The following is a 19,307-nucleotide window of genomic DNA, read 5'->3' on the forward strand; positions in this document are numbered from 1 at the left end:
ATAAGGATTTAACTAGACGTCCTAATCTCATTCATGAACCGAATTGAACCTAAAAAATAGATCTACCTCCTTTAATTAGTCCAATTTCTCACAAGTTTATGCGATTCCACCAATTCCACGGTTTAAATATAGATCTCACTATAATCTTAAAAACAAAATATTTTGACAATTCCAAAAATCATATAATTATAATAGTTTATACTTTTTTTTTTTTGGGAACAAATAATAGTTTATACCATTATACTCCCCAATAGCCTTATTAATCAACTAGTTAGGACTTTTTAATATTTTCAACGAAAATATCCAATATTTAAATCTCCTGTATTATAGCTAAAAAAATAAAAAAATGGGAAGGTTATACTTAATTCAATAGAGCCAAGAGTTTTTGTACCTCAACTGATTGCTACTTTTTAATATATTCGTGACATCAACAGTTCAAATTTCTCTTGTAACTATTAAATCATGGCAAAAATACACTTTTGGTCCCTACATTTTAGGCCAATTCCCATTTTAGTCCAAAAATTGATTTCGTTCCTAATGTAATCCCTAAAAAAAAAGAAAATCAATTTTATTTTGATCCCTGCCATCAGCCCACTAACGGAATTCTCCTACATGGCAAACGGAACACCCTCCTAGTTGGCATGGCGTTGATGTAGCAATTAAAATATTATTTTAAAAAAAAATTTAAAAGCCATGCCAGAAAATTTAAACCAAAAAAGAAAATAACTTTAAAAAAAAACTTTTTTTTTTTTTTTACTTTCAGTATTTTTTTCGTAAGACCTAAAGTTGTTCTTCGAGTTCTTCCTAAATCCATTAAATAAACCAATCTCCAGCAAACCCCAAATCCTAATCCAACAACCAAATCTACTCCATCAAATCCAAAAAAGAAGAAATAAATCCAAGAAACCAAACCAAACCAAACCATAAATAAATCAAAGAAATAAACCCATACACCCAGTAACCAATTCAATCTCTAGCAAACCTATAAACCCATAATTTTTCTTCGAAAACAAACACATAAAAAACCCATAAAAACAAACAACTCCACGTTCTCTCCAAAAAAACAAAAACACAAACAAACCCAGAACAAGAGCAAGGATACCCAAATCTGAACAAACTTAGTCACACAAGTCTCAAACAAACCCAGATACCCACTCATGATTAATGGATTCTCTTCTTTATACATGCTGTGGCCACCACTGACGATGTTCCCATTTTCCATCCAAACCTCCAACAAATCAAACCCATAAACCCATAAAAATCATCAAAGCCACATAAAAAATTTTTTTTAAAAAAAAAAAAATCCAGAAATTTAAAACAAACCAACACCTGCATGGGAAAACAAACCCAGGTCAAAGAGATCACGACCAATACCAACCGATCTATGACCTACATGCCTCGATTCGCCGACAGAGCTCTGCGCACAGTGACACTGATCCTGAGGTAACAGGATTAGACCTCTAGTGATTGGAGCAGTGGAGCGAAGAAGGACGCTGAGAGAGAGTTGGAGAAACTGATTCAGCACGATGAATTAGAGAGAGTGAGATCATGAAGATAAAGGTTCAGAGAAAAACCACAGTTGGTCTGTGGAATAGCTCAGAGAGAGAGAGAGAGAGAGGAGAAGAGAAATTGATTTGATCTGAGATTTGGGAAGCTCCAGCTTAATTTTGTGTTTGGTTAAGAACAAATAAAATGCACGAAAATATGAGAATTGAGAAATTAAATTTTCAGTTTAAATCAAATTTGTATTTTTAGTTTAAATTAAAATTAAGAAATTAAAGGTTTGTTTTTTAGTTAGATTTTTTATTTTTGAAACTGTTTTTTAATTAGATTTAAGTTTTTTTTTTAAATTTTTTTTTCTTTTTTGGTTTCAATTTTCTGACATGGCTTTTTAAAAAATTAAAAAATTAAAATGCTAACGTGGCATATAAAAATGCCAAATAATATTTTTTTAATAATATTTTAATCGCCATATTAGTGCCACATTAGCTAGTAGGGTGTTCTGTTTGCCATGTAGGAGATTTCTGTCAGTGCGTTGACGGTAGGAATCAAAATAAAATTGATTTTCTTTTTTTAGGGATTACTTTAGGAATGAAATCAATATTTGGACCAAAATGAGAATCGGTCCAAAATGTAAAAACCAAAAGTATATTTTCGCCTTAAATCATTTATAAAAAAAAAAAATCAAAATGTTTTTATACTCAAATAAGGAAATGGGAAATTGAAGTCTAATCCCACCACACTAAAAAAGGAATTCATTTGTATCTTAGTCGGATAATAATAACTAATTTGTCATAAAAATAGACTATAGTTTGCAAAATAAAGATCCTATCACACGTATCATTTTAAAAACTATCAAATTTGCTGTATCACTTTTTTAGATTTAATTTATTGAATCTTTTTTTTTTTTTTTTTTTTTCTTGTTGGTAACATAATTTGTTGAATCTAACAATATAAACAATATCACATTACTTAAAATTTTAAATAACATGTCAAACTATAGTATACAACCATAAATTTATATAAAATAGAATATGAAAAATGGACGAGATTGACAAATTTTGAAAATAAAAAGGATAAGCAAAGCAAAAAAAAATAAATAAATAAATAAATAAAGAGGATAAGATCCTAGTATCCTACTATATCTATCTCACACAAATGCGAGATTAGTAGGAAGGTTATAATTAAATAAAATAATAATTAATCTTTCAGCAAAAAATTAATCCAGTTGTGTTTATCACTGCACCCAAACACAACCAAATCCTCAGCCACTGATTCACAATCAATCACAGCCGTCTCTCTCTCTCAAAGAGTCAAAGTCTCAGTCTCTGCGTAAACCCTCTCTAAACCCTAAAATGCCCGTTAGAAGAATCAACACCACAAGAAGAAGACTATGAAGCGGGTCTGGAAAATCACAGACGCGGCGGCCCAAGCCGAGTTTTTTTGTTTCACTAAACCCAAAACCCTAGCTTCTTCTTCTTCTTCCTCCTCTCCTTTCAACTTTACCCTCACCAAGTCCCCTAATTACGGCTTCGCCTCTCGCGACCTCAATCCCCACCATTCCAGCAAATCCACCTTTCCGACCAACATTCTCAGCTTGTTCGTCGACAAGCTTGCACCTTCCGATTCGCCGGCTAAAGAGGATCTGAGGAACAAGGTGACGAGGTTGAAGGAGGAGCTGGTTCTGAGTTTCGAGGATTCCGAGGATTATGTTTTTAGGGTTTTGGAGGAGAAAGGGGCGTCTTTGATTCGGAGCTATTCGGATGGGTCCGCTTTTATTGAGCTTTTGAAGCAGCTCAGTTCATGGCCTCACTTAGCACTAGAGGTGTTTTTCCCATTTTTACATGTTTTAGTGTGTGTGCGTGCGTTTTTATGATAAAGTTGAATTGCATTTTGTTTTTATTAGATGTTTGATGTGGGATTTATTTGGGTCATTGGTTGTTTCCCTTGTTGGTTGTTGCATTTAAAAAAGGAAAAAAAAAAGTGGATTTGTGTGTTTTTAATGATAAAAGTGTATTGCATTTCTGCTTATTTAATGGCATTTGGTTTAGTTTGATGTGGGATTTATGCGGGTTATTGGTTGTTTCACTTGTTGATTGGTGCTAAAAAAATGTTGATTTGTGTGTGTTATATGATAAAACTGTATTGCATTTTGTTTTTATTGAATGGAATTTGGTTATGGTTGAAGTGGGAGTTATTTGGGTTACTGGTTGTTTTACTTCTTGATTGGTGCTTTATAAAAAATAGAGAAAGAGAGTTGTGGTGAGTAATTATGGAGCTTATGATTTATTTGGAAATTCATGGAAATATTGTTTTTTTTTGGGGGTGCTTTTTGTAGGATGTATAGGTTTACTTTTGTTTCTTGGAAAGAGGAGTGGAACATGGACGTGTTGAGATTTTGATGAATGAGCCTTTCTTTTTTGGGTGTGGAGTTTGTGCCTTTGTGGTGATATAGATTCTTTATGCGCTAAATGTTATAAAATTCTGTGCAATGTAAGTACAACAAAAGTTTTGGCTATTGATTTATGGCAGTTGGAGTCTGTTGTTAGGGTCTTCTCTTAGTGAACGGTTTTGAATTGCATCTATCTTAGACAGAATGCACTGCTTCGGTTTTCTTGGGATGTCTGACTGCCTCTTACTATGTTAGAGTGTATAAAAATTATAACAAACAACTAGATATGCAAATTGTTGGGGGCAAATGATCTTTAATCCTATTTAACATGTCTTAGATGGTGTTGTCTATTGACATTCAGGTTTTCAATTGGAGGAGAAAACAGGCAGAGTATGGCATTCTTATGACACCTGAGGAGTATTCCAAGGGCATTACAATTGCTGGTAGAATTAAGAATGTTGATCTTGCAGTGGAGCTGTTTACTGAGGCTGCTAACAAGCGAATCAGGACAATATCTACTTATAATGCACTGATGGGTGCTTATATGTGCAATGGTCTGGGTGATAAATGCCAGTCATTGTTTCAGGACCTGAAGAAGGAAGCAATTTGTAGTCCTACAGTTGTAACATATAACATTCTTATTTCTGTTTTTGGTCGCTTGATGCTAGTTGATCACATGGAAACAGCTTTTCGGGAGATAAATGATTTGAATCTCTCCCCTAATATAAGCACATACAACAATTTAATTGCTGGATATGTCACAGCTTGGATGTGGGATAGTATGGAAAATACTTATCAGATGATGAATACAGGCCCTGTTAGGCCTGACATTAACACCTTCTTGCTAATGCTTCGGGGATATGCACATTCAGGTAATTTAGAAAAAATGGAGGAGATGTATGAATTGGTAAAGCACCATGTTAATGATAAGGAAATTCCATTGATCAGATCCATGATATGTGCATATTGTAGGAGTTCTGCAACAGATAGAGTTAAAAAGATTGAGGCACTAATGAAGCATATTCCAGAGAAGGATTATAGACCATGGTTGAATGTGATGTTGATTAGGGTTTTTGCTCAAGAGGATTGGTTAGAAAAGATGGAGAACTCAATAAATGATGCATTTGAGCACAACACCTCTGTTATTTCAGTGAGTGTGATGCGGTCCATAATTGCAAGTTATTTCCGGTGCAAGGCAGTGGACAAGCTTGCTAACTTTGTGAGGCGTGCAGAATGTGCTGGGTGGAGAATCTGCCGGTCCCTGTATCACTGTAAGATGGTCATGTATGCGTCACAGAGGCGCTTGCATGAAATGGAGAGCGTCCTAGATGAGATGGAGAACTTTAACTTGGATCGCACAAAAAAGACATTTTGGATAATGTATAAGGCGTACTCTACGTGTGGTCAAAGGCACAAGGTTGAGCAAGTATTTGGATTGATGTGTAAGCATGGGTATGGAATTCCTTTGGATGCATTACCATCATAATTTACCCTTTCATTAACAGCATATTGGATGGCAGAATTTGCAAACAGCAGTCAGCTAATTATTGTGAGAAGTTCACTGCATCTGTTTGACAGGATTGGAGTTTCAAATAATTGAAAGGTACACACATCTTGTCTCATAATTTTCATGAAAAATCTTATCTGTTCCCCCCCCCCCCCCCCCTCCGGGGGACCTTTTTATTTTCAGGTCCTCAGTAGTTCAAAACCCATGATGATCAGTTATTGACGTTGCTTACCATTGCCTATTACGATGTGCAATGATTGTTGAAAACCCCATTGTTTATTTTTTAAAATATTTTATGACAAGTCACTCTGGTCCTTCTAGTTTAACTAATTATGCCTGGCTGTTGTGTTGACCATTGATGCTTAAAATGATGGAAGGTGCCCATTTTTATATATCTCTTTGGTCTTTTGTAGGAAGTATGTATTCTCTGAAGCTTTTTTTCCATTACATAATAAGTATGTTTCCGTATTGATGCACTTATAATTAAACAATTGTGTACTGTTTTATTTTAATAATTTCCATTCGAAACCTATGTTAAAAAAATCCAATGCTATGCCCCTTCATGAATTGCAATCTTTTATTAGAACTGGATTTAGGACCTCAATTAACTGGGATTGGCTTTATGAAAAGAAGTATGATTCCTTAAAGTGTAGAGCTGGATGACCAACTTGCAAATTGATGCCAAATTGCCAACCTTAACTAGGTTGATCCTGATTCTTGAAAGGATAGCCGATGCTGGAGATTGTTTGCAATGATGCTTTGGTTAGGACAGTTAATACTTGCTAGGTCGCGAAACTTGCTCTATTTGCATAGTTTAATAATCATAGAGAAAAGGAGGAATCTTCAATTTTGTAGTGTAGCCGTGTAGGAAAAGTATCGATGGAGAAGTTAGAATGTTGATGCACAGAAGCCTTGGTAAGCTTCAGTGTCTTGGCCATCTTGCAAATTAAAGCCAATAGGAGAATTGTAGATGAGAGTTTCAGGGATAAAACCGTAACAATGAATTATTTCATTATTTAGAGAGGAAAAATAATATAAAGCACTTGAGAGAGAGAGAGAGAGAGGTAGGTCATCTATGAGTCATCTTAGTCTTGTATGGAATAAGCATTGATGCTTTTTGTTTCCTATCTGGATTCAGAGAATTATCTTCCTCCCTTTCACATCTTGAGAGATTGTTCTGAGGTTGGATGGAATAAGCATTGAGGCTTTTTGTTTCCTATCTGGATGCAGAGAATTATCTTCCTCCCTTTCACATCTTTAGAGATTGTAATGAGGCTGGCATGTAATAACATTTTGAGACGAATAACACTTGTGAAAAAGAAATTTGAAGTGAATAATAAACAAAGCTCAATACTTTGAGATACAATGTGCTAAGTGGGTGCCATCCCAACCAATGTTAGGACATAGGAGTATTAAATTATGACTTTTTTAATTGAAATGACAACAGATAACAATCATTGGCAGCATCATATTATTGTCAAGGGAAACAATCTGAGTCTCACATGTTTCAAGCTGATTTCAGAAGTATATGAGATGGTTCAGACCACCACTATGAAGCAATTTCTTGTGGTCTAGAGAAATGTATCAAGAGCAATAGTGGTGGGATGGCCAGAGGCTATCCATACTGATAGAATCAAATGTGATTAGAGATCAATTCTGAGCATGGTTTTAACCGTGTTAAAACATTGACAGTCTTGTGTGATGTCTAAGACAATGCCATTGACAGATCGACTCCTTTTTATATTCTCACTGTGAAAACATATTCGCTCTTTTGGAATTTATAAAAATTATGTTTTAGATGTCTCTGTCATGGACATTAGTGTATCTGATAATTGGGTGACCTTGGTGGCACTCATGTTCTATGGATTGTTTTGTAGTTTTCAGAAAGCTCTGAGTGCTTGAAAGGTTCTACTTTTAAGCTTCGATGTCAGAAAATTCTGGTATGAAGTATCTGAACTCAAAATTCATGTTCTTTGCTGTTGCCAGAGTCTCATCAGGTTCAGATTAGCTTTAACTATCTCTAGAAGTTGTGAAATTCATTCAAGTTCCTGGAGCACATGATTATGTTGGCCCTGTTTTTATTTATGAAAATGATTAAATAAGATTACACTGGCTGTAAAAAGTTCTGAATATGCATGTAGTTTCTCTATGTGATGGCATTTAATTTTTCATTCTTGAAACCATATGAGGAAATTTTCAATTACTCTTGTAAATATTTTTTACTTGCACCTGTGTTAATCAACTGCATATGATTTGCAGAAACTGCTGAAAAGTACAGTGTTTAATGGACCAAGGCCACCAAAGTGCTGAATGCTTACTAATATTGAAATCAATTCCCTCCAATACACGAAAGATAGTGTGTTTTTCTGCACAAATTCCCAGCTCACTGCTTGCAATGTGACTTAATTAACTGACTTTGTAGAATACTACCAGGACAGAGAAGAGAGACTATTGATCTTATATTCAGGGAGTGTAAAAATTTCTTGTATAATTCTGCAAGTGGTATGCTGAAGATGTGTCAAATGACTCATTATACTTGAAACAAGAGCAAGACCAATATTTGGAAGATAGGATTTAGCCTCTCAATCAATGGCCTTTAACCTCAAGGCTGATTTTTGGATTTTGCAGTGTAAAGTATCTCAGACAGTATGAATTCAATCTTCTTGTAATACCAATTGAAAATTTAACATTTTTCTAAAAAAATAAAAATTCGAATAAAATCCATCTATGGTCCATTGGTGTGCAAAGTGCTTTCCTCAATACATGTCCGTTTTGCGGATTTTCAATAGAAGTTGTAATGTGTCTTTTGAGTTTGGGATTTCAATAGAAGTTGTAACTTGTAAGATGTCTTTGAGTATGGGAAAATAAAATAATATTATTTTTCTAAATGTCCTCTATTGCCTTTTTGCTTACCATTGGAGGGCTTATACTGCTACCCTGTTTTTCTGTGAACAAAAGCAGCTCAATACTTTGTTACCTAGTTGCTAATGATGGTTATTTTTCTTAATGCAGTATGGGTAATCCATCAATGCATCTTAAAAACATTGATGACTTTATTCCTGTGCCAGAAGTCTTTGGTTTGTGGATGAGATTACCATTCACCACAATAAAGATGTTGATATCAAGATTCAAAACCTATTTGCTGGTGTTGTATTGCATAATTTTTCTTCTAAGGTTCTTATTTTGATTTCTTTTGCAAGTGAAAAATGGTCTAAATTTAACATAACCTGCATTATTCAATTCATGTGTAAAGTATAAGATTGATAATAAGGTCGGCTGCGCTATGAATAAGTTGGATCTATTGCTATTCACAGGATAATGAGTTTCCATCAGAATTGGTTTCTAAGACATTTCATTGAAGTGATTGAATGGATCGGAGGATCACAAAGTAGCCAGGCTAATCGGGTGACCTACCCAATTTGTTGGGGCAAGTGACAATCTTCATTCAAGGACTAGGAGAAAATTGAGTTGGGTTATTCTGGAATGTTATGTTTACGTGCATTTCTGTACTTGTAAATTAGCATTTTCTTTTTGGGCCCCAGTTCTCAGTTCTTGGCTACTGCATATAACAAAAAATTATATTAGATGTGCTTTCATCTATGTCATTCTTTAATAATAAAACACATATTAAGAGTTTTGTAATTTAGTAGTACTATTAGATTCTCAATAAAACATATGTTAAAGAATTTTGTAATTCAACGGTATTACTTGATTTTTAATCCAACACATGGTAAGAGTTTTATAATTCAATGAGACTGCTATCTGATTCTCCAATAAAAATGAATTTGGATTTGAATCTCTCTTCCAAAACTTAACAAAAAAAAAAAAAAAACAAATAAAATACCACACCCATATATTATTTTATAATTTCCTGCCATTATTGGAATCTTGATGGGGGTATATACAAGTGGATCTAGAGTATTTAGTTTGAGATTTGGAATAACTAATAAATCCAGATTCATGAAATGCGGTCTGGCCAAGTGTGAATAAATCATAATTACCATTACTCTGGTTCCCTACTAAGGGAAAACATTTCTTGGTAAAACCCCCATTTTTGTAACCCATGTGACACCCAGGGAAAACAACTGAACAAGACTGCTACACATGCTGGAGGAGCCTGGGGGCAGATTAAAGAGCAAATGAGTTTGTACAGGAATGATTCAGAAACATGGGGAAACATCTGTACTTGTGTCTACGTATTGTTCCACACTCACTTTTTCCTACAAATCCTTGTCATTTACCTACTTGCTTTCCTCCATATATTATTTATTTCTTTTTTCTTTTTTCTTTTTTCTGGGTTCCTCCATTATATTCTAGTTCCTGCATTACTTCCTACTCCATATCTCTATTGTTGTTTTTCGCATTTTAATTCCTTTTCCATGGGCTTGTTGAGTTTGGTTAGACTTTAAGGTTAAGCAACCAGGGCAACAGTGAAATGGTGGTGGTAGTTTTAGTCATTTACTAATGCCAGAAAAACTGTGGACCATGCATATGCACCTCAACCAAAAGCTAGAGCAGACACCTACTACTAGACCATAAAGGAGAAAATTACAAAACCTAAAAGAAAAAGGGATGCTTACTGTTCCTTGACTACCAAGTAAAAACAAACTTTTCTGTTTAAGCTCTGTCTTTTATGGTGGTTGGACTATAAGTTTTCAACTATAAATATGTCTTGTTTTTCATGTTCCAGAGAATTCCCTATATGCATGTGAAGTTAACTATTCCAGAATGAAAACATCGAATAAGTTCGAATTTTTTTGCTCAAATGTATGACCTTGACTAAATGAAAAGTAAGTTGCTGGTTTTGTTTGTAATGTAAAAGGTGTAAAACTCCATTTTTAATGTTGAAGAGTAGTAATTTGTAAAGGATATGTATATATTGTTGGCCCTTAAATAGAAGTGACAGTGAAAGCTTATAGCTTCTTTTTTTTTTTTTTTTTTTTTACAAGATAGAATTCTACTTTAGCCTAATGTAAGTGTATATGTATGTAAAACTCCCTCTTGGAAACTTAAATTCCGGTCTTTGCTCCTCACACTCCACAAACACTTATACTTACAGAGTGACCATTACACTAAAAATGTGTGGTAGTTTTGACTTATGATTGAGAATGTAAGATAAAAGAAAGGATGCTAGAAACTTGTAAATGAAAGCAAGTTAAAAGAAAGGACGCTGAGGATAAAACATCACATTGACGGAGATCCAGACAAAATATATTTTGCATCTTATTCAACAAGCTAAGCATATAGATATTTTAATTATTATTACAATAAATATATTCAGCATGTGAGAAGAATGTGCTCATGTTATGTTGTTAGTGTGCTTTTTAATATGATGGTAATAGAATGGGCAAATTTCCTTCAATAATTTGTTATTGTTTTTATGTAAATATCAAAAAGTTACATCACAAAAAAAAAAAAAAAAATTATGGGGGTTTTAAAATTAATATTTTAGATTTCTTAACCCAATTTGACATTCTTAGTCACATTTATTCTAAGAGCGATGTTATGTCATAACATCTTTATAACTATTTCATAACAAATTTTTTTTTTTTGAAAAAGTCATAATAAATTTTAAGTGACAAATAATTAATAGTTTTGAATAAGCTAATTACTAATATTATTTTTTTATAAGATTTTTTGTAAAATTATTGTAATTGTACCTTATTCTTTATTCCAAGGCATGCGATTTGACACAACATACTTGTTAAGGAGAGAAAAAACATCTTTACAACTTAGAGTCGACCTCTAATAAAGGAGCTATGGTAATGCGTTTATTATGTTATATACTTATGTTACTAATAAATGCTTAGTAAAGGCGAGAGCGCCGACATATCAGCAGTGGCCACGAAAATTATTTAAAAAAATTTCTGACATTTTTTATTTTTATTTTTCTTCGCAGAGGCAATGGCTGATATTTGCTTTGTGCATGACAACTTTCTTTACCTTTTCAATTTCACTTAAATAGCATGGAGCAAAAAATATAAAATGGATGGTCTTACAAGGAGAGGAGACCCACTTTTATTAGAGCATTTTCGTCAAGAGATTGTAAAAATATTAGCATTTAGCATTTAAAAAACCAACTTTATAACATTTAATACATCACTTTACAATACAACATAATCAAAACTTCTATTTTTTTACCACTTCATTTAAATATTCTTTCTTTGTTATTTTTTTATTCTTTCTCTCTCTCCCTTTGTCTCTTCCACCCAACAGATTTAGAACCTTCTCCCTCTCTTTGATCTTCTACTCTCAAACCCGTGCTCCATGGCTGGCCACCAAGCTCCGTCTCTGAACATCAACGCCACCACTCCACGGTGGTTCGACCCTAAGTCTCACCCTTTCTATATTCTCGGCCTAAAACCCTTCTCATCCCTTCGAGCCCTCCCTCCTAAACTGAGCTCTCGTTCTAAACCTCCATGGCTAGAGCTTTTCAAGCTCATCACCTCCAACCACGCACCATTGCCAAAACCCAGCCAAAATCAAATCATAACAAAGACCTAGAAGCCCACCAATCAAATCACAAAATCACGAACCACATCCACCGAAATCACAACCCACAAAACCACAAAATCACAAATCAAAGAACCACAAAATCACAATAAAGACCCAAATCACAAATCAAATCACACCCACTGAAATCAAAGCACAAAACCCACAAAACAACCAAAATCACAAAATCAAAACAACCCACCCTCAGTGAAAAGCGACGAGCAAACCTCGATCAACCCAGCCACCCGGAGCATCTCATGTTTAGCGTGGCACTGGCAATGGAAGCCACGCTCAGGGAACACGTCCACAACACCTTTGACGAGGCCCTCGAAAAAACAGCGACGGCGGCGCCATCCTCGTCGTTGCATCACTCACCGTTGTTGAAGTGGAGATCAAGAGAGAGAGAGAGAGAGAGAGAGAAGCGGTGGAGAAGATAGGCACAGCACAAGAGAAACTGAGCGAGAGAGAAAAAGAAAAAATATATATATTAAAAAACTCTACATCTTGCTACAGTAGGGTGTCAAAGATGAGATTCCACTGTAACTCAATGCTAAATTTTTTAGGATTTAGCATATTTGATGTAGGTGTGTTTTTATCACTTGAGGTGCTAAAAAAGCTAAAAAATAGCATTTAACATTTTTAGCACCTTTGATAAGAGTGCTCTTAGAGCATTCTCATTAAGAATGCTATAAAATATAGCATTTAGCATCTTAAAAATTACTTTATTCATTTTAACAACTCACTTTATTATACACCAAACATCAAAGGTTCTATTATTTTACCACTTCATTTAAATATATTTTTTAATTCTTTATTCATTTAAATTAGTACTTACATCCATTGTTGCTACAGTGTTTCTTTAAACAAACAATTTTTTTTTTTTTTAACATCTTGTTACTGTGGGTTGCTAGAGATAGCAACCCACTATAGTTAGATGTCAAAATTAATAACATGTAGCACCTTTGATGGAGGGTGATTTTTTAAAATTTGATGTTAAATTATAGCATTTATAGCATTTGACACCTTTGCTAAGAATGCTTTTAGTAAGCCAAAAAAAAAAAATCCTAGGGGGAAAAAGGTGTCTCTAATGATGGAAATTTTAGTACAAAGTTAAACTATTCCATGATGTTAATTAAAAACTAGTTTGATACATTTTGGTCAGTTATATGTCTCATTTGTCCCATTTTATTGTCAAATCGAGAAAAAATCTCATGAGACTATCTTATCTCTCTTATTTTTTGTTGAGCTTTGCACACTTTTGAGATGTAAATATTGTGACCAGGGAGAGAGATTGTCTATAAAATAAGTTTTTGCTCAATCATAGAAGTTAGGCCTATAAAATAACCTTAAAATTTTTTTAACTTTTCTATTAAAGTACACTGACTAGAGACTTCTAGATGGTAGATTCTTTTCTTTTATTTATTTTTGGCTAAGAAATTGGCTATCCTATCATTCCCACCCTTTTTTCGTGCAATTATAGTGTCAGTCATTTTTGTATTTTCTCTTGTTTTATTGTTGTACATTCTCTTCACTCTTTCTGTACCACGACCTTTTTGTTTTTTTTCATGTTTTATTACACAGGCAACCGTTTTTGTATTTTCTCATGCTTTATTACTGATCTCTCTCATAGGTGACAAAATAATAAAAACAAAAGGGTAACATTTATTTATTAATTTATTTTTGGTTAATTTTTTTATTTTATTTTTTAAAAATCTCTCTACCTTTTTTTGTAGGCCATTATTAATTTATCATCTATTCTCTCCCTTATATATATATATATATATATAAACTCAAACAAATAAAAATTACCAGCCAAGAAAAAGAAACGTGGCTCTGAAAAACGTTTTATGAGATTGTCAAAAAAAAAAAAAAAAAAAAAAAAAAAACCTATCATGGAATTATCTCACAAATCAGCACACAGTTGCTTAATTTGCACCCATAATGGGGACAACATTAGACGCAAGTCACTTTTGCTTTCTCTTTTATTGGAAAAGCAAAACCAATCAAATTGGTCTTGGATCTCTTATGACCAGGAACAAATCAAAATCTTAAAAGAAGAGTATACATGAGATATTCCGTTAAGACGTTATAATTATCCGATTTCACAATAAGCAGAGGAGAAGAGATTTCAATCCAAGTTCTTCCTATTCGAGAGACTGGATAATATCATTAAGTAATAAAACTCTTTTTACTGTTCTTAACTTATCACAAGTTCATTCATATAAAATTTACTTTTGCATAAAGTATGTCTAACAAGTCAATCATGTAGATAATGGTATTTTAAGTTTATTCATTTGAATTTATTGCAAAAATCTGTTATCATTCCTTTATAAACTCTTAAACATAGCGTAAGTTGGACAGGAATTTACCATGTATGTTCCATTTGCTGTTCATGTATAGTATTATTATTCTAATCTTAACTTTAATTAAATTTGCAGAAGAATTTTCTACAGAAAATAAAAGGGTTATTAAAGAAGCAATCAATTTGACATGGTCCTTGAAGGGGATAAATCCTTTTTTTTTTTTTTTTGAGATAAACCTAGTAATACCAAATTGGTCTGAAAGAGTCCAGAATCAACTAGGGTAAACTATGGGTTTTTCATTAATATAATATTAGATTAAACCACTAAAGACATGTTATTGGGATAATCATGGTGCAAACACACAAACCGTAAAAGGTTGACCCACCAAAATAGATTAATCATAAAAAGTAAGCTACTGACCAAACAAAATTAAGGTTTTTGTCCATAATCTCCAATAAAGAAAAGGCATTTGTTGACAATGACTTTATTATGTCGTATTAGGGGTATACTTTCAAAACATAAACAGCTAATTTACAAGGGACAGTTCATAATAAGACATGATAAAGCTAAGACAATCTGAACAAGAAAGGTGAAAAACAAAATTAAAAATATAAAAGTCCAATACCAAAGTGAATAAATTTTGGTGATTGACAGATGCAAACTTAAGCATATATTCTAAGCAAAATGCCAGGAAAGTCAATTTGAAGACAGGGTTCCATGTCCTTGTCCAAGCTTAGCTGTTCCTACCACTTAGTGTCCACTAAAACAATTTGAAGCAATCCCAATTCCCAACAGGGTTAAATTCTTTTATTTTTAAAGGGCTTGGCTTGGCTTTCCTCTCTTCTTTTCTTTTGTTTTTGTTTATATTTTTTTGGTGGGTTTTCAAATGTGGTCCCTTAGAGTACTTCCAAAATTCCCAACCACTGCTAGATGGGTTTCCCCCCATCAAAACAAAGCTAATTCCTGAATTTGCTGTTATCCCAAACTCCAAATAACCCATCTAGAATTAATCAAATTGATGTAGAAAGATTGAGAAATCCATGATTTAGACTCATATCCAATCAATTTTTTTTTCCTCACAAGAATTTGAAGCTTTCTTTTGGTGGATGGGGTTTGTCTTTGGCTTTGTGAATACATTAGGATGGTCCGCCACGCCTTTGCCAAATTACGAGTAGATGACTATGGAAACACTTTCATTTCCTCCTTTTTCTTTTCACATTTGTCATTGACTTTATGAAGCCAAATTGAGGTTTAATCCTTAATGGGATGCAAAGAGAGAGGAAAACATCAAAGTGGCATTCAACTACTTACCCTATTTATGAATCATGCTTAACCTATTTCACCATCATGCGCTATAAAAAATTTCCCCCACCAAATGATTCCAAAGATGGAAGTGGCCTTTAAGACCCGTGTGATTGGAAATTTATTCATAAGTTATAGATAAGAATCTTAGATTATGAAATTTCTATTAGCATGGATGATTTTAAAATATGATTTTCGAGCACCTGGTTCAAATAACCGAGACTACACAATACTTTTTCATAACTTCTTGTGGATCCAGATGAAAGTAATTTTGTTCCAATCACAAATATTATGATGTCAGCCGTTGTGAAAATATTGGGTCTTAACATTAGTTGATTTATAATAAGTCTTAAGTGTGTAATCCAACATGTGCAAAGGCATTGAGTTCATGAATCTCGCACTGGATGTTGAAGAAGCCACAAAATTTGCTGTCTAGATACAAGTAACTTTCCCATCCAGAGCTTAACATTTGTAAAATCCAGGATTAACTTTGTTATACAGTTCCAACTGAAAACTAGAAAGCCTTGCTCTATATGCCTATACAAGTTAATTGGCTTTAAACTTGTCGCTACCTCCAGAAGAGAAGGCAACATTCTGAGCCATATATCAACAAGTTGCACTTGAATTACGGTCACAACTAGCCAAGCTTAGATTTTCATCGGTGAAAAAATGACAGGACAAAAGAAACAATACACGGATTAGCTCTATCAGAAATGACACCTATTTTGAAGGCTAAAGAGCAAACAAAATCTTTATATAAGAACACTAGTATAACATACATGACTCATTACATGATGGATACATTCCAGTCCATGTCCTGAAATTAGTGCTTATAATGATATATCCATTTACTAGAACAGATAGATTAACCACCAAACATTACCCCTATACTTCTCTCTCTATTTGCAGCTGGAAGTTAACCAGGGTAAGTTTATATCTGGTGGTTCAGCCAAATCTCACAAATCAAATGAGTGAGTTCTGATACTTCTGAGCTTTTGATAGTGGCTTTCCCTGATAGAATACATATATGTACCTAAAAACATAGGCAGTAATCTTCCAGATCAAGAACAAACAAACCCCCATAGTTGCAGAACTCTCTTTATCACCATGAATGGCAATGGAGTAAGAAGTAATACTACACAATCATATATAGGTATATAACTACACACCATAACTGCAAAGGGGGGAAAAAAAAGAACCCAAGTGAAGTGTCAAGCTTCTGTTATGTATGGCTGCTGTAGGTGAGGTTAAGTAGTGTATTAACAATTAGGATTCACGAAGTTGTTTATCTCCTCCATTAGGCAATAGAAGTGGTCATTATTTGGCAAGAAGTAGAACCCAATGGTGGCCTCCTTTAAGTAAAGAAGTTTTACCTCTTGGTCAGCTTTCTGGAGCCCTTCCACATAAGCCAATTGCCAATCTTGTACAAGATCCAAACCAGCAACCACAACAAGACTTTTAGGAAACTTGAGTCCTTCAATACTCATTCCCCTGGGGCCAAATGGATTACATGCCGGATGGTCTCTATCTTCACCTTCAGGAAGATAAGCCCTCCAATACCAATCGCGGTCTTGAATTGTAACGAAGTATTTACCATCCAATCTTTTCTCTGATTCAGTTCTAATTTTGCCAGCAAACATTGGATGAAGAAGGATGTTACCCAATACCTCAACTTCTGCTTCGGCCGCCTTCACTGCTACATGGTGAGCAATGTTTCCACCAGAACTATCTCCAGCCAAATATACATGAACCTTGGAATCTTTCCCACTCTGAAGCCATGTTCTTGATTTGACCCACTTAAGAGCAGTCCAACCATCATCATATGCACAGGGGTATCTATGTTCAGGTGCTCTGCGGTAATTTACAGAAACCACAACAGCCTTGCAGATGCTCACAAGCCGGCGGCAAAAAGTGTCATAAATAGCACTATTGGCTGAAGAATGTGCGAAGCTTCCACCATGGAAGAAAATTATGACAGGTACAATCTTGGTAGTGCTCAAGGGCTTCTCAAGCTCTAATATGCCCCATTGAGCCTCATTTGCCGGGCCGGTTGGTAAACCCGGTTAAGAAGTCCGGTGACTCTATCAACATGATCAAAGGAAAAAACTCCATCAACTGGGATTGTATTGGCAGGGACTTTGCGGTCAAGAAACTCGGCCAATTCACGGTTGAATGTCCCATCAGAACGGCGAAGGATATTGTAAGCTAGCTTGAAATTGGAGATGAGTACCCATGTATTGAGTGGCACAACCCTCTACACGAAAAGAAAAAAGAAAAAAGAAAGAGTTCAAAGATTGAAAGGATAAAAACTAATATGCCATTTTCAGTTTACAGAACCTTAATAGAGCCTAAGTAGCAACAACCAAATTGATCATATGCATACGACAAACTCTTAAAATACCCAGAACAGAAAAATAATGAAAATGTCTTAGGCAACGGCGAAAAACACACAAAATTTTAAGCAGTGAGGAGAAGAAGCAGTAGAAAATAAATACTAAACATGAAACAAAAAGAGGAAACCATTTAACATGGTGATAAATTACCACTTTTGCACCAAATTAAACTCGAATTTCTCAAAGTTGGATTTTCCAGAACAACAAAATTTCTTCAAGAAATAGAAAGAAGAAAGAGACTCAAACACCATCCATGATCCATACCATCACATCTACAACTCATTGCACCATCCTAAAAGCCATTACAGACATGGGAACAATTCAAAGTTCAAAAAAGCACAAATGGCACCTGAAACAATTCAACCCCTTCAAAATGAAAGGCAACAAAATCGAAACTCCAGCCCCAAAACCCAAACACCAACATGGAAGAATATACAAAATCAAACAAACCATCAACCAAATGATCATACAAGCTCCAAACTTTAAGAACATAACACCACCAATAGGACCAATACACTGGAAGCGGGAAAGTACAACAAGCCCAAGATATGAAGCTAAAAATACCTTGGATTCATTGAGGTTGACTTCATTACTACCAGCCATGACACTCCAAAAGATTCAAAACCAACAAGAAGTTCTAAGAGTCTAAAAAAGAAAGAAAAAAAACCCAACAAGCCCTTTAATTTTTCATAACCAAAAACAAAGGTTTTTTCTTTTTTTGTACAGAGGAAGTGAGAGGTGAGGTGAGGTGAGGTGAGGTGAAAGTAGAGAAAAGAAGAAGGCAATGAAAGACTAATAATAAAGGGCGTGTGTTGTTTTCATTGGTGGCTTTGGCGTTTGAGGACACTGATAGATTCCTCGTTTTTGGGTTTATGCTGAAATATGAAGAGAAGAGACACTTGTATTTCTGAGATATTAAGAACAGGGAACAGAAAGCGTTCAGAGAGACAACAGATAAAGAGAGAGAAATGAAAGATGTTAGGAAAGAAAAGGATAGAGAGAAAAAGAAAAGTACACACACAATTACACTCTCTCTCAAAGATAAAGAAAGAGAAAGAAGGTGATGGGTGAGAAAGATAAGAGAGACACGCAGAGAGAGAGAGAGAGAGAGTCAAACGCAAAGGAACGACGGTGATGGACGGAGACGACAGAGACGACAAAGCGGGCGGCCGAATTAAACTGTTTATTGGGTCCTACCATTCTTATTCTATATGTTTTTTTTGTTTTTTTATTTACTTGTGTTTTGTTTTCTTTATTTATATATAGGACTAGTTTAATTTCTACTCGGTTTTCTTTTTTTATTATTTATTTGTTTTTTGGGGGTGTGATCTGGAAATTAAAGAAAAAGTTGGCACTTGCCAATTTGGCATGGCTGGCTATTGGCAGGCCTGGTTTGGCTTTTGTTTGTTTATTGTTTA

General features: G+C 34.4%; 2 protein-coding genes across 2 annotated transcripts; one reads left to right on the forward strand and one right to left on the reverse strand.

Moving 5' to 3' along the window:
* The first annotated feature begins 2,715 nt into the window (after window positions 1-2,715).
* On the forward strand, window positions 2,716-8,146 carry LOC112001480 (pentatricopeptide repeat-containing protein At2g30780). The gene is made up of 3 exons (XM_024033634.2): window positions 2,716-3,325; window positions 4,254-5,495; window positions 7,659-8,146. The coding sequence occupies exons 1-2, from the start codon at window positions 2,894-2,896 to the stop codon at window positions 5,376-5,378; spliced, it is 1,557 nt and encodes a 518-aa protein (XP_023889402.1). The 5' UTR covers window positions 2,716-2,893; the 3' UTR covers window positions 5,379-5,495; window positions 7,659-8,146.
* Window positions 8,147-16,219: 8,073 nt separating this feature from the next.
* Window positions 16,220-19,075, reverse strand: LOC112001486 (gibberellin receptor GID1B). Its single transcript, XM_024033643.2, is given in 3 exon segments — window positions 16,220-17,540; window positions 17,543-17,750; window positions 18,454-19,075. Coding segments are annotated over 3 exon segments (1,032 nt in total). The 5' UTR covers window positions 18,493-19,075; the 3' UTR covers window positions 16,220-16,755.
* Window positions 19,076-19,307: the final 232 nt, after the last annotated feature.

The sequence above is a fragment of the Quercus suber genome, unplaced genomic scaffold, assembly GCF_002906115.3.
Source record: "Quercus suber isolate HL8 unplaced genomic scaffold, Cork oak 2.0 scaffold_756, whole genome shotgun sequence".
NCBI classification, from domain to species: Eukaryota; Viridiplantae; Streptophyta; class Magnoliopsida; order Fagales; family Fagaceae; genus Quercus; species Quercus suber.